The 21443-nt window shown below is 40.1% G+C and overlaps 1 protein-coding gene across 3 annotated transcripts in view; it reads right to left on the bottom strand.

Annotated features, from left to right (window-relative positions):
* Positions 1-8288: 8288 nt before the first annotated feature.
* cdh31 (cadherin 31) overlaps positions 8289-21443 on the bottom strand; it is a 51707-nt gene continuing 38552 nt past the window's right edge. For all 3 annotated transcript variants that reach the window (XM_043706766.1, XM_043706764.1, XM_043706767.1), the window contains 5 exons: positions 21062-21286; positions 19388-19612; positions 15472-15602; positions 10387-10527; positions 8289-10275 (listed from right to left, as the gene is read on the bottom strand). In XM_043706766.1, the coding sequence (XP_043562701.1) occupies positions 10066-10275; positions 10387-10527; positions 15472-15602; positions 19388-19612; positions 21062-21286 (932 nt within the window). In that variant the 3' untranslated portion in view covers positions 8289-10065. The remainder of the gene's footprint in view (positions 10276-10386; positions 10528-15471; positions 15603-19387; positions 19613-21061; positions 21287-21443) is intronic.

A 21443-nucleotide genomic window follows, 5' to 3' on the forward strand; every position in this document is an offset into this window, starting at 1 on the left:
CAAAGTCTTTTCCCTGGGTTCGGGGAGTCCAGAACTATAGGGCATAGGTTTAGGGTGAGAGGGGAAAGATATAAAAGAGACCTAAGGGGCAATGTTTTCAAATGGAGGGTGGTACGGCTTTGGAATGAGCTACCAGAGGAAGTGGTAGAGGTTGGTTCAATTGCAACATTTAAGAGGCATTTGGATGGGTATATGAATAGGAAGGGTTTGGAGGGATATGGCCGGGTGCTGGCAGGTGGGACTAGATTGGGTTGGGATATCTGGTCGGCATGGACGGGTTGGACCGAAGGGTCTGTTTCCATGCTGTACATCTCTATGACTCTATGTTAATTCCCAATGGGTGCAGAAAACTGATACATCTAATCATAAAAACATATTTTCTATTCATTTCTATCAACATTTTAGGGAAAATTGGATGTCAGATTAAGAAAATATTTGCCCACGCAGATTATGCAGGCGCATGATTGCTATTTTCACATGTAAATGATTATATTGAAAATACGTAGTTCAAGAAATTTCTAGAAAAAATACTGTTGTCAAGTGACACTCAATGCTGGGACAATTAGGGATCAAAATAGGGTAAAGATTTTATTTTATGCCTGTATCTACTGACACCTGGTTGCCAGCCCTGGTCACAGGGGATAATCCTTATCTCCTTGGGACCAACCTTTGTAAGTCTCCTGAATGCAGCAGGTACACAACAGGTGCTCCAGGAGTTAGGAGCTGTGGAAGTAGCAAGAACAGTGGTTCCAATGCAAGAAAATATCTTCACCATATACAGGTCGTTCTGCTTTAATGAGCATTTTGTTAATACTAATTTGCTACACCATGATTGATGAATTGGGGACACTGTTTCTAATCCGCAAAATTTTAGAGGGTGTTTGGTCATAATGCGATTCTGGCCCCATTAGTGTAAAATGGTGCTGCTATTACACAATTTTCTTATAACATGGGATTGCACGAGAAAGGAACTACTGCGTTATAGCAGAACTGATTGTAATCACTTATTAACAAAGATCTCTGGATAGCAATCAGAAAGTGTCACTCTGGTTGTTTTTTTTTACTTCCTCACATGTATTTGGAGTAACTCAGCAACAAACTAGGCTGAGATCAGCGATGTAACTCGGTGAGTCAAAACTGAGGCCATCAGTGTTTGTTGGTCCAGATCAATTAAATAAATTGATCAAAAAATTTATTTCAAGGAGCAAATAGTGGTAACAGTGATTGCAAATCACCTGAACATCAATGGAATGGAACCCCTCCCAATTGATGAATTCTGCAGTGTTGAGATATGGCTTTCTCAGTCAGTGGCACCCTACACCTGGGACTCGAATCCTACTGCCCAGGCTGCAGCTTTGACCCCATCATGGGAAAACAAAATGAACTGGTGTACTCTTGCACAATGGCTTTGGTCATTGTCCTGACACAGCTGTGGATGAACGATTGAGAGATCCCATGCAGATCAGTTGCAGAAAAGTTCAAAGCTGTGGCATGTTCACAGCCACCAGGAGGGAAATGACCTTCGCCCCTCTGCAGCCCTCAATTTGCACTCTAGCAGCCAGCAAACTTCCATCACAGTGTCCTGGGAAATATGTCTTCCAGTTCAGTTTTCATATTCTCTCATGCTGGATTCAGTAATATTGCTTCACTGTTGTTTGGGCTCTCTCTCTACTTTTCATCAACGTTCTAGTAGTTTTGACATTTGCTTCATCTTGAGGAGGAGGACTTGGAGCAAGTCCTCACCCTGATCATCAGTTATGTTTATTCACTCCCTATGGGGCGGCCAGATAATATTACTGAAAATCCAATTGTCACTCAGGCCCTGGGATGGAAGCAGACAAGAATTGCTAACTGTGCAATGGACATTGCTGTAGAGGTATAGAGGCTTGCTGGTGCTCTATATATATTTCCAAGTCAGGCTGGTGAATCGCTTTTTTTGGGGGGTGGGGAGGGGAAAGGAGTGGATTCCAGGTGGTGATGTTTGCATGTATCTGCTACTCTTGTCCTTCTAAATGGTATAGGCCATGGATTTGGAAGGTGCTGTCTTGAGGAGCCTTGGTTAATTTCTGCAGTGCATCTTTTAGATGGTACACACTGCTACTGCTGAGCATTGGTGGAGGAGAGGCTGTAGGGCCAATCAAGCATGCTGCTTTGACCTGGATAGTGTCAAGCTTCTTGAGTGTTGTTGGAGTTGCAACCATCCAGGCAAGTGGGGAGTACTCCATCACACTCCTGACTTACGTCTTGCAGGTAGAAAATGGACAGGCTTTGGGGAGTCAGGAGGTGAGTTACTCAACCACAATATTCCTGACCTCTGACATGCTCTTGGGTCTATTGTATTTATATGACTCTCCCAGTTTAATTTCTAGTCAATGGTCGCCTCCAAGATATAGATAGAGGGGAATTTAGCAAATCGCAATGCCATTGAATGTCCAGGGTGATGGCTAGATCTTTCTTGTTGGAGTTGATCATTTTTAAATTGTAAACTTTCATACCAAATTTAAAGAAACTCAAAGATGGTCAGCTCCCAGGGAATTCAGTAGTTCAGGGATCTTCAAGACTATCAGACTTCTGATCTGAAATGATTACTGTTTGTGGCCACGGTAGATCAACAGAATATCCTGGACATTTGTTTTGGTCCCAACTTGATTTTAAAAGCTAGTTTGAGCTCAGTCGCAGAATTTGTGACACTAGCCAAATCCCCAATGGGAGGGAAAACAAATGAACATAGATACTGATACTAGATAGGAATGTGGAGAAAAGCACAATGACATGGTCATCTGGAGCAGGTGAGAACATATATTACCTCCAAGGGAATGTCATATCCAGCACAAAAAGATCATTTGGAACCAATCTTTGCAAAAATAATAGCTGCTCCACCCTGCAAGATTCTGTCTAAAAGCCTAACTGACTTCCTGTTAGGAACTTGTACTAGTATGAACAGGGGAGTTGGGGCTGGATCCAGAACTTGATTAGAAAACAAATAAATCTGACCACAATTCTGCTCCAACATGCTGAATTTCAGGTTTCACAGAGTATTTAGCTGCCTGGGAGTAACCAGATGGCAGGATGAAAGCACAGGGAAGCATAGCTCTTTTGGTTTTTATTTGATGAGGTAATTATGATTAAAGTTGATAATTGAATGTAAATGAGAATATTTACACAGGAATGTAACTTCCCTTTGGACTTAATACCTGCAGCATAGGTTAATTGAGACTCAGGAAATTGCCCGAAGGAATAAAGGAGCATTTTGGATTCATTTTGTGGAGCTTTAACACCTTTTTAATTTTAATTAACACTGTTTTTACAACAGCTTTGTCAGTACCCATGTCAAACATTTAGGAGATTTTTTTTGTTACTATATTGACTGTTGACAATTTTGGAAGTCTTTACAAACAGAAGCCATCTGGATAAGAGGCATCTTGGATGTTTTTAACATCAGAAGATCACAACCATGTTATAATCCCAGTTGATAGGAATTCTGAACAAATCAGATCCCAAGAGCATATTCAGAGTGATAGATATAAATTTAATTTTTGCAGTTGATTTAACCATCATGGTAATCACTGAACATACTCAATTGAAAACACCATTATGCTTAAGATAAAAATGCAAGTTTACTGCAAGAAAAAAAATGAACAAAATATTATCTAAGACAATTTAGAAAGATCTTAAATAGCAAAATGAAGATTTAACATCTTTCTGGCAAAAGTCTTTATAGATGCTCAACACACCAGTGAGACATCAATCCTATCTTAATTCTTTATTTTCTTTCTTCTTTCCAGTTGTGACGGCCTCAACCTCATTCCAAATCTGACAGCTTGAAAACATCAACACAAACCCTCACATAGTGGAGACTTCACAAACTAATGTCCTTCTGCTGATATGAAACTCTTATTCTAAACTGAAACCTGATTCATCTGAACTGAACTCAAATTGCTAATAGTCTTGGCTTGCTTTTCATAAAAGTTCAACTTAAAAACACTTCAAATTAATTCCACTTTTTTCCTGTGAGGCACTTAAGTCACATAAAAGCCAAAAAAACTGTAGATGCTGCAAATCAGAGCCAAGAATAGAAATTACTGGAAAAGCTCAGCAAGTCTAGCAGCATCTATTCTTGTCACTTAATTCACATACTTTCTTGGAAATAAAGTATTACTTAGTTCACTGCTCCAAATGGCTTCCTGACATCTTAAAAATAAACAGTTGCCTTACGAAAATAAACCAAATACCCATTTGTCTCTACTTTATATTCCAAGTTAAGTTTTATCACACCCTCTCTCAAACAAAATGTGAACAAATATCCTTAAGATACCTCTACCAAAACCTTTCCTTACTTTTATTCCCATTTTGCATTGACAATGATAATTTACATAAAGATACAATGATTTTCATAACAACCATACCTTACACAAGTCAAATTTTCTGATATTTGCTCTTGATGAATTTAAGCTATGCTGTTGTTTTGTACATGGAATGAATTTTTTAAAACTGCATAGCTGTAGTAGTAAACTCAACTGAAACAAGTTTAGATTTTGTCACTGAATCTGACCAAAAATAAACTAAAATGTACAAATCTGTTTAAATAATGTCTGCAGAGTTAATGGCTATCTAACTTTCAAACTGAACCACAGCTAACACTCAGCTGAGTATCTCTTTCTACTCAATACTTCTGTATTGAACTTCCTAGAAAAATAATTGGCTGTTCAATCCACACCTCATTCTTCTGTGACTATATTGCATTCACATCAATGTCACTGGCATTAATAAGCTCTGAATTCAGTGCTGATAAAACTTGTGAAGTTGTCAGCACAGATTTCATATCGTTAAAAGAACTCTAATGTTCTTTTGTTTACTGAATTGTTTTGCCCTTCTTTAGGTAAATTAATTAGAGGAGCAAGGACAATATTGAAATTTGGAATAGATTTCTGAATAATTTACACATTGCAGAATTTCAAATTTTGTCACGAGCATGAGAAAATCCAAGGTATCTTATTTTAGATTCGCTCGGTGAAAATTAGCTTTGTCCTAAAGTGTGGCCCAAATAAGTCACTTTTGCTTTGGCAAATTTACTTATGAGCAAATGAAAGCCCAAATGAGCCCTTGAAACTCATCAAACCATGCATTATAGCGGTTTGCATGTTCTTCCCAGGTTTGGCTGAACACAACCCTATCATCAATGCAAGGAACACAGTTCGATAATCTTTCAGTGACTATTAGTTAATTATTGAAAGGTCTTTGGTCCATTTTCATTCCAAACAGTATGACTTTACATTGATAAAGTTCACACTGTGTTACAAGGGCTGACTATTATTTTGACTCAATAACTAAACATGTAAGGCTATTACTTAGGGCAACACTTCCTACATTAGCATTAAATATAACCAGTCATTTTCCCCTGCCCTTTCTACACATATAGTCTATTGTAGTCTCATAAGTAGATAAGGCATACTAACACCTTTGTCTCAGTCAATAATATTCGAACCTTTGACCTTTGCATCTGTAGTAGGTTCCATTGTATGTTGAGCAGTTTAAGTGCATTTTAGCCAACATAAATAATTAGGTTAGGTTAACTTTGGCTTCTCAGAAATTTGACACCAGTTGGAAGTGTAGTCTCTGAGCTTTGGGTAACTTAACAAGTTCTCTCATCCCGTGCCCCAATATCAATTCAAAAAGATCAGAATCTAGTGGATTCTTAGGGACAGCATAGTGACAAACAGTAACAAGGGAACTCCTTTATCCCATCCATCAGAATATTCTTAATAATAAGCAAATTCAGTCTCATGGGTAAAGCTTACAAATAGACAGGGTTTTGTGGAGGTTTTTCTCCATGAAATCGGATGTTATATCTAATACCATTCTCCATTGTTCCACATCTCAAACACATTCTGCAGGCACTATGGAGTACTCAATGGTAGAGTGACAACTGGGATCTCCTGGAGTTCTCGCACCAGTGCCATTTCTAAACTGCAATCATGCACCAGGTCAAACCCTGGCAGCCAGGGGCCACCCATCACAGTTCCTGCTTTTGAAGGGTTGTTTCAGAGATGGCAGAGGAAGTTGGCACAGTGCTTTTCTGACAGGGACTGGGAGGTCTTGGTGGATGGGATGGTACAGAGTAGAGCTGTCATCTTTCCTCTAGACAATGGACACTTTGCTAACCCCTGTGGCAACTTTAGACCAGGATAGGAGGGTCTAGTACCACTGTCCCTGCTGGCGATCCATTAGTACAGGAAGGCTGATGACCTTCTGCCACCATCTTCTCTCTGCTACCTCATACTCATGATTTCTGCCACGACACCAACCTCCCATCAAGGCTTACAGTCTACCACTCTTATATGCAACCCCTTCAGGCACTTGGGATCACCGACCCTTGTCCCTACCCTGCATACCCTGTGCAATGCCTACTCACTCAGGACACCTCATTAGCTTTTCTCGCTCCCTGGGAGGTGCACCAACACTAACAGCTGTACCAGCCATTTTCATCTCACTCAATCCCTCCCTTTGGCTGATTGAGAGAGTAAACATCCCACAGTGTGGTGGTGGGAGCCAAGACAGGATGTGGGGTGCCTGACATCCATTTAATCAAGGAGAACATCCTTGCCTGAACAGGAGCAGGCTGTGAATGTAGCGATACAGAGATCTTCCTGTCCCAGTAACCAAGTAAAACCCATTGTCAAGGGCCATGCTGCTCTCCCATTGCCACCATCGAACAGAATCTGGGCAGGGCTTCTGGGTACTGTACCAACCAGCAATCCCAGGATTGCTCAACCAAAATTCTAAAGGTCAATAGGCCTTGGGCAAGGGCCCCTCCAACCCAACTGCATAACACTGATGTAGAATGGTGCTGTAAAACAACATGGCAAAAGTGAGGACTGCAGATGCTGGAGATCATAGTCAAGATTAGAGTGGTGCTGGAAAAGGACAGCAGGTCAAGCAGCATCCGAGGAGTGGGGAGAAAAAAAAAAGGGAGGTTTCGGGCAAAAGCCCTTCATCAGGTATGAAGCCTTCATTCCTGATGAAGGGATTTTGCCCAAAATGTCGATTTTCCTGCTCTTCGGATGCTGCCTGACCTGTTGTGCTTTTCCAGCACCACTCTAATCTAGACTAAAGCAATATGACCATGTCTGTCTGAGATAACTGCTACAAACCATGACAAGCTGCCTAGCTTTGTGTCTCTGCTGAAAGACAAAGGAAGGACAGCAGCACAGTCACTCTGTTAGCTCTGGCTGAGGGGCTAAAGAACAGAAAGCAGGGCAAGACAAGGCAAGGCTGTGAGCATCCAAATAGGCATAAAATAACAATGCGAGTGCTCAAAGTAGAACAGAGATACACATTTGTCCAGTGAATGAACTGGATGCCTGTCAGTGTGCAAACTGTCCTTGCAGCTACATTGCTCTGAAGTGCAAAAAACTACTGCAGATGGATCAGAGATATGCCATGATTGTGTAGTGAGGCAGATATATGTATCAAAACCAGTGATCATGGACATGAGACACATGCAAGCATTACCCATGGACCATGCCCTCAGATGCTGGTGCCAGGTATCCAAGTCAGAGGTTGGGAGGAATGAGAGATAAGTTTGAGTCACCAGGAAACTAACTTGATTTTCAGGAATCCTTGGTGTATAGCTTCCATCCAGTGGTGGTTAAAATGGGAGAATGCCAGATTAGTGAGGTGTGATTAGGCTGTTGATGAGTGATAATCATGCCAAGAGACCTCTCAATACTCACTAGTGAGAATCTCATCTCAAAGGCAAACACTTGGTTGAAAAAGTGACATTTTGGCCTTGATGTCAAGAATGGCTTCACTGGACACCTCACCTGACTCTTCCAAAATTTACCACCATTGCCAGAGGTTCAAGAGTTCAGAGGATTTAATTTTTTAAATTAAAAAAATATAATCTGGCAGTTCATCATCACAGACCTTTTCAATCCAGAAAACAAGGGACACTGCTAACCTGCTTTCCAGTTTGAAAGTGTTGTTCAATTGGATTGGCTGCTGAGCCAGCTTCATTGTTTCCCTTTGCTTGGTTTGTGACTGAACCACCACTGATGGCACCAAAAGAAAAGCCATAACAGAACAAGGCGGAAAAAGTAACACTGGAGAATTTGCTAAGCCTTTGAACAGTTTTCAACAATGTCACCAATGAATGTTGCCCCTTTGCTTTTGAGTATTTGCTCTCAAGTGTTATTTAGAAATAGATGAAAGAACTCCTTAAAAATCCCAACATAGGAGAACAAATTGCAAGTAGGAAGTTCAAGCTCAGGAAACCTCTAAAGAAACAAATCTAAACTGTTATAAACATTTATTTAAAAAAACACACACTACTACTTTATTCAATGCAAAACAAATTAAAAAAGGTCACTTAGGAAAACAGATGTCAAAATTTGCTCAGTACATTAGGCAGACTATTGTGAACATTAAAAAGGCACTATTGTTGGTTGTCAGAAATTATCTTCCTTTGACCACTAGATCATGCTTAATGTATAAACTGAACAGATAGAAACAACAAATTCAAGTGTTCCTAAAATTGTACTCTAAATTTCTACATTAGAATTAATATCATACAAATTATACTTTGAACTAAAAAATAGAAATGAGCAAGAGTTTATAGAATTCATAGTAAGGAAAAATAGATTGTTTCAGATGAATACTCTGCTCAGAGTTCCAAGAATGAAGAACAAATCGTTCAGTCTGCCAGGATGACACACCTTAACATGTATTGACCACAAAGTGCTCAGTTGCTTGTTGGTTTAAAATTCAGACCCAAATTTGAAACTGACCTGGCCTAAAATGTGGGGTGCAGTAAGAGAAGGGAAATAATATTGATTCATGTTCAAATTGCTATTGAAATATAAATGGATGCACGTCTTCAAACTTTGACAGACTTTACTTTACATTTCCTACCAAGATTCTTCATGACCAAAGTGGGAAAAGGGTTGGCAAAATAATGGAGAAAATGGGCAAAAAGGGATAATGCACAACCACAGCAAGTTTCTGGCTCAGGTCTCTTTCAGTTGAAAGATTCTAAAAATTTTACATCCCAAATTTTTGTTCCAAATTTATCCCATCTCCTTTCTATTTTGTTATCATTCTGGGAGTACAACACAGAAGACTACAACACAAATTTATTATTAGGCAATAGAATTTAAAACAATTTATGCAGCACAAAAACATTGCTGCCCAAATGTGTATACATTGCATTTGTTTCCATCCAGTGTAAAATTACACAATAGTTAAATTATCTACTTGGAATTGAAATCATGCATTTTAATCAGTCAAGCAACTCAAAGTCTACCTGCCAGTCACAAAGTCATGCATCAGACCTTAATATAAAATAATTTTATTCCTTTGCTTTTAATTATTCAACCCAAGAGGTTAGTGCATAATTTGGGGGAAATAATACCTTTTCTTAAAAGTTTTGCTTTTCTTAAAAGCTCATAAATGAACATTTCCTGAGAACGCATGTGCTGGAAACTCACTGCGTTTTGGCTAGTAGCTAGAAAAATGCTTTACAAAAAGAGTACACACATGACAACAGATAGTAATAAATGAAGGAAACCAACTAAACAGTATTTTCTTAAATCTACCGTAAGTAATATACATTTAACTAAAATAACACTACCTTAAAATTTAATGCAGTATTTCCAAATTCTTCACATTATGTTTTTTGCTCAGAAAAATAAAATAATGTTGCAATCAGTTCAGTAGTAATATATTGGAAGAGGAAGCAAACCTACTAAGGGTGACATCAAACTGAATAACCTTTGGCTCATTTAAACTTTGGGAAAATCCAACTGCACGAGTTATGGACTATTGGAAATAAAGCTCTTCAGGGATAATCCATGCTGGTTAGCTTAGATAAATTTGTTATTCACCTAAATTTTAATGGCAATTTAGTAACCAGCTTTCAAACACTGATGCAAGATTGGTTGGAATGTAATTAGAGTTGACCCCATCCTGCCATATATCCATTTTCTAGCATCTGCTGCACTCATGTCTTTTAAGCATTTACAGTGATTAAAAAAGTTGTCTCTAAAATGGCTGATTAATGCCATCTGCTCATTCTTCCCCACCGCCATACATCTCAGCTAGTTTTCTGAAGCGTGGTCCCCAATTGTTTAAGTGGTCATAATCCTGATCTAAATCAGAGTTGGTGGATGAGTTCACGGAGCTCAAAGATTCGGCTTCAGATCCACCACCTTCATAATCAAACACCAAGAGAGAGTCATAAGGAGGAGCAGTTGGATCATTATCTGCGGTCTTCAAATTCTATAATGGAGAAAAAAAAGAAAATAAATCCAATTCCTATCACTGCACAAAAGCATTTTATGATCATACAATTCACTTAATGTTCACACTTTAATAATAGTGGTGCCTTACCTCATCAATGAAGTTGCCAATCTCATCTGGGTTTGCTGGGCGTGGCCGATACTGTGGTGCCAAGAGTAAGGGGGCCACATCATTACGAACAACTTCTGGCCTTGCATCTAGACCTCTGTGCAGTTGACTGAGATCATAATCCTGTTAAACAAGTGAAACAGTTATATCACAACATTAGTATGGAGTTTTTTTTTTGCATGTTCACTCTTAAAGGTGGGAACTGAGCATGATGTGCCCCTGTGAGCAGTATGGGTTTGACATGCATGTCAAATGCCAAAGAACGACACAGTGAAGAACCCACATGATTGGCAGTAGAGACAATGCCAACATAAAATGCTCCCAATTGGCAGCCACCCTGTTTAAAGATGAGAAATTAAGTGGTCAAACACAGAGCTGCAGTTTGCTTGAGATAGAAAAGAGATATTACATGCAGAATGACCAATGACAGACGTGCAATCTTTCAAACCTATTGGAGGTGGGAAACTAATAAATAATTCAGGACAATGCATCCAAAGGTTTATCCAAATTTCTCTGCCAAGAATCTTTCATTAGGCAAGCCAGCCTTTACCACTTAGAATACATTGGCAGTAGTTGGCATGGCTGATGGTCAGCTGAGAAAAAGCTAGTCTAATTTATTTTTCCACCCATATATGGCATAGGAGCTTTACTACTAATATCCATCTTAGTTGAACTCAGGGAAGTGATGGTGAGCTGCCTCCTTGAAAATCTCTACTTTGACTCAGTTGTACAGCATGGAAACAGACCCTTTGGTCCAACTAGTCCACGCTGACTAGTTATCCTAAATAAATCTAGCCCTATTTGCCAGCACTTGGCCCATATCCTTCTAAACACTTCCTATTCATATACCCATCCAGATGCCTTTGAAATGTTGTAATTGTACCAGCCACCACCACTTCCGCTGGCAGCTCATTCAATACACGCACCACCCTCTGTGGAAAAAAAAAAGAGGCCCGTCAAGTCACTTTTAAATCTTTCCTTGCTCATCTTAAACCTATGTCCTCCAGTTTTGAAATACCCCCCCCCCCCGGGGAAAAGACCTCATCTATTTACCCTATCCATGATTTTATAAACCTCTATAAAGGTCATCCATCAGCCGCCGAAGCTTCAGGGAAATAACTCCAGCCTATCCAATCTCCAACCCTGGTAACATCTTGTAAATCTTTTCTGAACCCTTTCAAGTTTCACAACACCCTTTTAATGGGGGGGGGGGGGGGGGTGCGGAGACCAGAATTGCACACAGTATTCTAAAAGTGGCCTAACCAATGTCCTGTACAGCTGCAATATGACCTCCCACTCCTATACCCAAATGCTCTGACTAATAAAGACAGGCATGCTAAACTCCTCCTTCGCTGTCTTTCAAGGAAATATGAACTTGCACTTCAAGGTAACTTTATCCAGCAATACTCCCTAGGACCTTGCCATTAAGTGTACAAGTCCTGCCCTGATTTGCCTTTCCAAAATGCAGCACCTCACATGTATCTAAATTAAACTCCATCTGCCACTCCTTGGCCCATCTGATCAGGATCCCATTGTACTGCAGGGTAACCTTCTTCACTGTGCACTTCACCTCCAATTTTGGTGTCATCTGCAAACTTACTAACTATATCTCCTAAATTCACATCCAAGTCATTTATATAAAATGATGAAAAGCAGTGGACCCAGCACAGAGCCTGAATGGTGTATAGTAAACAATGAAGAAACAGCAATAGCAGTGAACTTTTGCAATTCTGTTACAGGAAGTGGTTAAGAGCCAAAATGTTTTTAAGAAGAAATTAGAAATAGTTCTTGGGACTGAAGACATCAAGAGGTATGGGGTGAAAGCAGGAATGGGGTACAAGGTTGGATGATCAGATTTTGCTGAATGGTGGAGCAGATTTGAAGGGCTGAATGTCTTATGTGTTTCTGTAAGAATATAAAAGAGGCTGAGGGAATACCTCAGAGGTTTATAAAATCATGAGGGGCATAAATAAAGGCCCTGGGAATAGCAAAAGGTCTTTTTCTAGTGTTGGTGAGTTCAAAACTAGATGACATACCTCTACCCACATGACCACATCTGAAGAGCCCATTAAAAGGATCCTTCCTCATTATTGCAGTGATGGTTTCCATTATCAATAATACAATGCCCCTACCTCCCTTACAATCCCCCCAATCCCATCTGAAATTTTGATGCCCTGGAATATTGAGCTACTAGTCCTGGCTTTCCTTCAACTGTACTCAACTGACTGCAACAATATCACATTCCCACACACTGGTCACTGCTCAAAGTTATCTGCGTTACTTGTCAGACTTGTTGCACTAAAATAGCTACAATTTAATTTTCCTGGACCTCCCAGTGTGCAGTATCCTGCCCATATCTTCGCCATAATTTGGATTGTCCTAGTAGTCCTTCCATTTCTGATAATACCTTACTTCCAATTTTACATCTCCTCTGTGCTCCAACCCCTTGAAAAATTAACTTAAAACCTCCTCTGCAGCACGAGCAAGCCTTCCAGCAAGAAGGGTCAACTGCCCAGGTTGTACAGGTCCCATGTATCCAACAAGTGGCCCCAATAGCCCAAAAACCTAAAGTATTCCCTCCTAAGACTATTAAAAGGATTGGACACTCTGGAGGCAGGAAGTATGTTTCCGCTGATGGGCGAGTCCCAAACCAGAGGACACAGCTTAAAAATAAGGGGTAGGCCATTTAGGACAGAGATGAGGAGAAACTTCTTCACCCAGAGAGTGGTGGCTGTGTGGAATGCTCTGCCCCAGAAGGTAGTGGAGGCCCAGTCTCTGGATTCATTTAAGGAAGAGTTGGATAGAGCTCTCAAGGATAGTGGAATCAAGGGTTATGGAGATAAGGCAGGAACAGGATACTGATTGAGGATGATCAGCCATGATCATATTGAATGGTGGTGCAGGCTCGAAGGGCAGAATGGCCTACTCCTGCACCTATTGTCTATTATCCTACACTATCCCTTTAGCTACTGTTCATAAGAACATGAATGCACTATTCAATGGTGATCCACAGGGATGACTATCAGGATGACCAGTTCTGAGGAAGGGTCACCAGACCAGAAATGTTAACTCTGATTTCTCTTCACAGATGCTACCAGACCTACTGAGCTTTTCCAGCAACTTTTATTTTTGGATAATCATGGGCATTCAGAGTTGTTAATACCATATAGAGAAACAAAAATTAAAACCTGGTTATATATTCTCCCTTGGAAATGGTGATTGCCTGGTGTGCATGCAATGAGTGCAACTTGCCACTCAACATCCCATGCCTGAAATGTCACTCAGTCTTGCTACATATGAGCACAGACTGCCTCAGGAGAAGAGGCTGTGAATGTACTAAACAGTATGCAATTAGAAAAAATCTCACTAATGGCCTTGAATTGATGGGAAGTCCAATATGAAGTATCTGGACCTAGAGTCCCTGAGGACCTTCTGCAACAATGTTCTCTATCTCAGAGATTCATTTGAAACTTGATGCAAATTTGGCCACAAGGACACAAGCCTATTCAGAAATCAATGTACACAAAAGCCATTGCAAATTAATAGGACTAGCAGACACTATTTTATTTTCACTGGTGCCTAATCTGATAACTGGTAGAAACACCGGTGTAATAACAAGATGAAAAAAAAAAAATCAATGCTTCTAAATCTAAATTGATAATCCTAGATGTGGAATATTGGATAATTTGGATTCAATAAGTTTAGATATTTAATAGTCAAAACCCAAAATTGAGTTCTAAAACATACCTTCCCATTTAATATCCAAACCACAGAATTTTATTTAGTCATTCCCATATGACTGATAGCTCACATTCCAAAACAAAAATAGATAGTTTCAAGAAAAGTGTAGTTTAAAAACAGCTTTTTTTGGTGATTGCTTTATCAATTTATGAAAAACAAATCTGGATTACAAAAAAGCTTACCAATTCAAATTTATTATCCTAGAATACCAGATGGTGTGCTTGGATAGTTGTTAATTTCACATGTTACTTTTGAACAAGACTGACAAAAAATAAACTATTGTCCAGGTTGAGATACAATGTTCAAATGTTTCAAGGATTCAATCCAACTTTGTGGCATTTTGTATCCTGATGATCTGAAAAATTCCATTTGCTTCCACAGACACTGTCTGACCCGATATTTTCAGCAATGTTTCTTTACAAATCTATGGAATTGAATGTTGGAATCTGTTATAGTTCTAAACTGAAGGCTACTGGTGCAGTACCAACAATGCTGGAACACCACTTAGGCATGTCACAAGCTATACTGCAAGTGTGCTATCAAAGTACAATGGTTTTGACTGAACAACCGTGATGCCCCAAACATTTACGAGCTACTCGTCCGAGAGATCTTCAAATAGTTTGTATTGCATGTAGAGTGTCTTCTACTCATTCTAGATGAAAAAAAAGTCACTGACAATTTCTTCAGGAGGAAGTGGCCATTTCAAACTATCTTCACAAAACTTATAAAAAAAAAGAACAGCTAATCTGAATGTGACATTCAAACAATTCTACACTTCAATTAAATTCCTGAGTCTGGATTTTGAACATTTAAAAAATTATTGTAAAAAAGAACTTGTTCCAATTAATTTGTTTCCATAGATCAAAGACTTCAGTCTTTCCCTCCCATTACTACACTCAAGTTTTTGAATTTGCACTTTTTCCACGTTTGATTGCCATTCAAGTTTCAACTTTCGTAGTGATTTATAACTTAGTATAGAATTGACAGTACATTAGTCAGACCCTTTTGAAAATGTGGTTCATTTAGTCCAGCTCAAGTGGCTTAGATTCCTCCTTTTATAGATGGGACATTTACATTCTCACAGGGTACATCCATATTACCATCTTTCATGACAAGATTCGCATTTAATAATGCAGTTCTATTTGGAGGAGCACAGGTCAGCTGTGAATAGTAGGTCCAGTGTCTAACAAATGTATGAATTAATGCAATCATATTACACTAGACATAAGTGAACCCTTTGTAGAAAGTAGATCCCACTGCGAGTGTGCAGAGTAAAATCAATAAGCAGATCTTTAAAAGCTATAAACTTTAAACCCTGACACTTACTTGGTCTTCTTCACCACCACCTTCTTCATCGTAATAGTAAATGTTGTCCCGAACATCCTCTTCAGGCAGTAGAGGCTCCTTTTTGACATTCCGCCTCCTTTTCACAAATAGCAGAAGCAGCAGCACCAAGACTGAAAGAAAAAAATATCAGAATTTAAAAACACAAAAACTCAGATCCTGCATTTGACATCAGAAACACAGACATCTAAAAGGCTTAAATGCTCAAGAATACAACAGCATTTCAGCGGCCCAATGCACATATCAACTATACTACCAAACCTCACGCATGAAATCATTGGCTACTTGTCAAATTGAATTACTATGTAGAAACCAAACGAAGAAGAAAAAAAAAGCACCGATTAGAATAGGTGATCTTCCACATCCCCACCAAATGTTGAATTCAATAAGGAAATGCCTTTGGCATTTACACTAGATATATTATATCATATTACAATAGACATAAGTGAACCCTTTGTAGAAAATATATTCTGCACACAGTCACTGGAATCAAGTCAATAAGCAGATCTTTAAAAGCTATAAACTTTAAACCCTGACACTAACTTGGTCTTCTTCACCACCACCTCCTTCAATAATAGGAAATGTTGTCCCGAACATTCCTTTCAGGCAGTATATGCATGTGAAAAAATTGCTGAAAATGTGTTGCTGGAAAAGCGCAGGTCAGACAGCATCCAAGAAGCAGGAGAATCGACGTTTCGGGCATGAGCCCTTCTTCAGGAATGAGGAAAGTGTGACGAGCAGGCTAAGATAAAAGGTAGGGAGGAGGGACTTGGGTGATGGGAGTTGGAAATGCGATAGGTGGAAGGAGGTTAAGGGGAGGGTGATAGGCCGGAGTGGGGGTGGGCGCGGAAAGGTCAGGAAGAAGATTGCAGGTTAGGAAGACTGTGCTGAGTTCAAGGGTTGGGACTGAGACAAGGTGGGGGGAGGGGAAAATGAGGAAACTGGAGAAATCTGAGTTCATCCCTTGTAGTTGGAGGGTTCCTAGGCAGAAGACGAGACGCTCTTCCTCCAGCCATCTTGTTGCTATGGTCTGGCGATGGAGTCGTCCAAGGACCTACATGTCCTTGGTGGAGTGGGAGGGGGAGTTGAAGTGTTGAGCCACTGGGTGGTTGGTCCGGGTGTCCCAGGAGGTGTTCTCTGAAACGTTCCGCAAGTAGGCAGCCTGTCTCCCCAATATAGAGGAGGCCACATCGAGTGCAGCGGATGCAGTAAATGATGTGTGTGGAGGTGCAGGTGAATTTGTGATGGATATGGAAGGATCCCTTGGGGCCTTGGAGGGAAGGGGGGAGGTGTGGGCACAAGTTTTGCATTTCTTGCGGTTGCAGAAGAAGGTGCCGGGAGTGGAGGGTGTGGACCTGACGAGGGAGTCACGGAGGGAGTGCTCTTTTCGGATAGGGGAGGGGAGGGAAATATATCCCTGGTGGTGGGATCCGTTTGGAGGTGGCGGAAATGCCGACAGATGATACGATGTATATGGAGGTTGGTGTGGTGGTAGGTGAGGACCAGTGGGGTTCTGTCCTGGTGGTGATTGGAGGGGTGGGGCTCAAGGGCAGAGGAGCAGGAAGTGGAGGAGATGCGGTGGAGAGCATCATCAATCATATCTGGGGGGAAATTGTGGTCTTTGAAGAAGGAGGCCATCTGGGTTGTACACAGTCTTGGAACTGGTCCTCCTGGGAGCAGATGCACTGGAGATGAAGGAATTGGGAATATGGGATGGCGTTTTTACAGGGGACAGGGTGGGAGGAGGTATAGTCTAGGTAGCTGTGGGAGTCGGTCGGTTTATAGTAAATGTCCGTGGATGAACTCAATTTCTCCAGTTTCCTCATTTCCCCTCCCCCCACCTTGTCTCAGTCCCAACCCTCAAACTCAGCATCACCTTCCTAACCTGCAATCTTCTTCCTGACCTCTCTGCCCCCACCCCCACTCCGGCCTATCACCCTCACCTTAACCTCCTTCCACCTATCACATTGCCAACGCCCCTCCCCCAAGTCCCTCCTCCCTACCTTTTATCTTAGCCTGCTTAGCACACTTTCCTCATTCCTGAAGAAGGGCTCATGCCCGAAACGTCGATTCTCCTGCTCCTTGGATGCTGCCTGACCTGCTGCGCTTTTCCAGCAACACATTTTCAGCTCTGATCTCCAGCATCTGCTGTCCTCACTTTCTCCATGTGAAAAAATTGGCCAATTTACTTCCAATGTTAATTTACAGAGCTCATTTCAACAAATTCATTATTGGGTGTCAAGCACTTTAAGCCCCAAATCATAGAAAACACCTCAAAAGCATAAGTTCTATTTGTCCTTCTGTCAAATAGATGACAATCAATGTCAATGCTGTTCTCACTAATATCAGTGTAGACCAAAGTCTACATAGATCGGGTTTGAATTTGTGGCTGACAGAGACCCCGCTCCAAAGATTCTTTCGAACATTTTCCATAATTACCACTTGTAGCATGCAAGGCAACAATCTCCATCTAAACTCTGCTCATTCCATAGTAAAGCTGGCCCACAGCTGCACAGCATGTCATCGTAATTATTCAGGAATGCTGGTTGCATTTTAAAGAGGACATGTAAAGAATAGCAGAATACTTGTTTTGGATCTCCGAAATCCTGCCCTTGTTTGTTTTACCAAAATATATCTTGCATTTGTCCAATTTAATTTGGATAGACTCCATCTGCCACTCCTCAGCCCAATGATTCAAGTAATCAATATTTATTTGTAATCTTTAGATAACCTTCTTCACTGTCCACTATACTACCAGTCTTAGTGTCATCCACAAACTTATAACCATGCCTTCTATATTCTCATCCAAGTAATTTTATATAAATCACAAGCAAACTTGTACTAATCCTGGTGGAACACTGCTGATCACCAGCCTCCAGTCTGAAAAACAAGCCTCCACCACCACGCTCATACTGTTTGGCCAAATTTGTATTCAATTGGCAAACCCAAGTGATTTAACTTTATTAATTAGTCAAATATGCAGAATCTCAAAAGGCTTTACTAAAGTCCAACTAAACATTAAGGGCAGAGCAGTAGATAATTCTTTTTCTTACTTCCTCAAAAATAAAACTCAAGTTTGAGAGACATGATTTCTTTTGCACAAAACCATGCTGACTATTTGTAATCATTCCTGGCCTCTCCACTTGCATGAACATCATATCTTCCAGAATCACCAAGTACTTATCCACCAGTGATACCAGACTCATTAGGTCTACAGATCCCAGGCTTTTCCTTACAGCCATTCTTAAATAAATCTTGAGATGACCTCTTTAAAACAGAGGGTAGCAACGGGAGATTTAATTGATGTTCAAAACCATGAAGGGTATCAATATTGTAATAACAGGAAACTTGAATGGCAAGACATTTGGTAGCCAGACGTCATCACATTCAGATAATTAGGAAAATTCCCCACCCCTCCCTTGCTTCAAGCAGCAAAATATTATGGTCTGGAATATATTGGCTAAAGGTGGTGGATGGAGGGTGGGGCATGAAGGTGGGAGCAGACTCCATAACAACTGTCAAAAGGACATCAAATGAGTACATGTGGAGATGGCAGCGAAGTGCAAGGAAATAATTGCAGAGCTCTGCAGAAAGTTATTGAAAAATAGACAAACTTGTTATTTCTTTCAACGAGCCAGTATAGGAACACTATGGTATGGCTTCAGTCTGTGCTGTAACATCCTGAGATTCCTCGAACCTTTAGCACTTACAGGCACTAATTTAATATAGTTGTATCAAAGTTTTTGAATTATGGAGTACTTACGGGACAAAAAGGAAAATCCAATAGCAACAAATTAGAATTACTCTAAAGCATCGATTGTTGAAAACTTAAGAGTGCAGATTATTAAGCTAACTTTTGAGATACAAAAAATTTAATCTGTATGTGAACAATACTCACGCAGCAATGCTAAAATGGCACCCAGAATAGCCAAAATGCCAGAGATTCCAAATGCAGCACCAGCTATCCTCTCTTTACATCCTCCATTCTCATGACAGTCACAAACTTCTATCGGCAGTCCTGTGAGTTGAGACAGCTGTGGCTTTCCACTGTCTGTTATTTTTAAAGGAACTTCATATCGGCCAGGCTCCAGAGTTTTCTGCAGTAGTAACATTACCACTTCATCTAAAAAGGGATAAAAACGTTAAAAAATCTGATGTACTTTAAACAATCCTGAAAACAAGCTCACTGTCTTTTTTAAAGAATGTTCTTTTCAAGCTATGCATTTATTGCCCACATCTAATAACCCTTGAACTGAGTAGTTTTCTAGGCCATTTCAGAGGGCAGTTCAGAGCCAACCAGTCATGGATCTGGAGTTACATGTAGGCCAGGCAAGGATGACAGATTTCCTTCCCTACAACAAAATGGACATGGTCATAAAAATCCAACTGATACAATCAATGATCGGCCTTTGGCTGCCAACGCAGAGACTAGACTTCAAATTCTGATTTATTAATTTAAATTTAAGCTGCTTTGCCCATACAGCACATGGTATTTGGACTAGTAGTTGAATGACATTGTCACTACACCACTGTCTTCTCCCATTTCAGGCAGGATGCCACTCTCAAATGTTGTCATCTTATTCAGGCACACTGTATAAAATAGCATTAGTTGTTGTCCAGGGGATTTTAAACAGTACTGCAATAAGTTAATCCTTAAAATTAAAAAGTCGGCTAGAATGCTGTGGTACCCAGTCCTTCAGAAATTTGTGCGGACAATGTATAGTTGCGTATCCTCCATGTGCAACTCATTATTACCAGCTTAGGACCATGCAGGAGAAATTGGATTTTTGCATTCAACCACCGCTTCCAGTCAGACATTAAATTAGAAAGGAATCAAGTCTTGGTTTGCAAAGTTTCCAGAGAAAAACTGAGCAGTGCAATCCCATCTGCTGTCCATATTAATTTAGCATTTAGGCGTTCCTTAAATCTCATCTCCCAAAGTCAAAAGTTCTTGATTGGCAATTTAATTGCATTCACAAACCAAAAAGGTACAGATACAGATGGTAGATTTTCTGTTGAACGATCAAGTTCAATTTAGAATGATTGAGATTGGCAGGTCAGTTAGGAATCCTTTTCTGATTATTCAATTTTTACAATTTCTGCAATCAAAACATTCAAACATGATTTCTCCAACATTAGCTCTAAGTCTCTCCTCCTCTCACATTATGTTTGCAGAAAAAGCCACAAGGAACACCTCTGCATAGCACTATATAAAAAAAAAGGTGTTTGATCCAATTCTCAATCATTTCTCTCATTCTGTCTGTTCTCAGCTTAACATTAATTCCATGTGCCCATTTGTCAAGCATCTGAGATGCTTCGTGAGGTCAAAGGCATTAAGTGCACATGGATATGGGAGTAAAGATTTAGGGAGCCCAAATAATCACTTCTGCTAATCATTCTCAAGCAAATCCCAACAGAAACCCAAGGGGATGTACCACAAGCTGTCGACACATTCAGATGGAAAGAAAAAAATTTGAAAGAGGGAAAAAAATTGTTTGAGAAAGAAAAAAAAAAATTTAAAAAATAAATCATTTTTTGGATAAGGTTATCCTTTTGAATATAAGCTGCTTACTATTTTCCGTGGGTTTGATTGTCCAGTTACTCTCAGCTCCATGAGTTGGCTGCACAATGTAAGGAAAAGTGTTGGGTGGGATGTCTTTGTCCATAATGGTTACATTGATAGGAAGTGGATTATGATTGCACACAAGGTTTGTAGAAGCAATAGCAATTGGGGGATTGTCATTGACATCTTCAAGCTGCAGAATGAGGGTCCCAGTACCAGTAGCAGATGGAGAACCTGTGGAAACAAATGGAATTCTGAATCCTAAAGCAAAACTTGGTAAAAAGTTCAATACTCAACTAAATCACTTGATGAGTCTTTTATATCATCCATAGTGGTTGCACAATCAATCATTCAACCCATCTTATGCAAGAAGGGCCCCAAAAAAGTCTCA

This window comes from Chiloscyllium plagiosum, chromosome 17 (assembly GCF_004010195.1).
Source record: "Chiloscyllium plagiosum isolate BGI_BamShark_2017 chromosome 17, ASM401019v2, whole genome shotgun sequence".
Lineage (NCBI taxonomy): Eukaryota > Metazoa > Chordata > Chondrichthyes > Orectolobiformes > Hemiscylliidae > Chiloscyllium > Chiloscyllium plagiosum.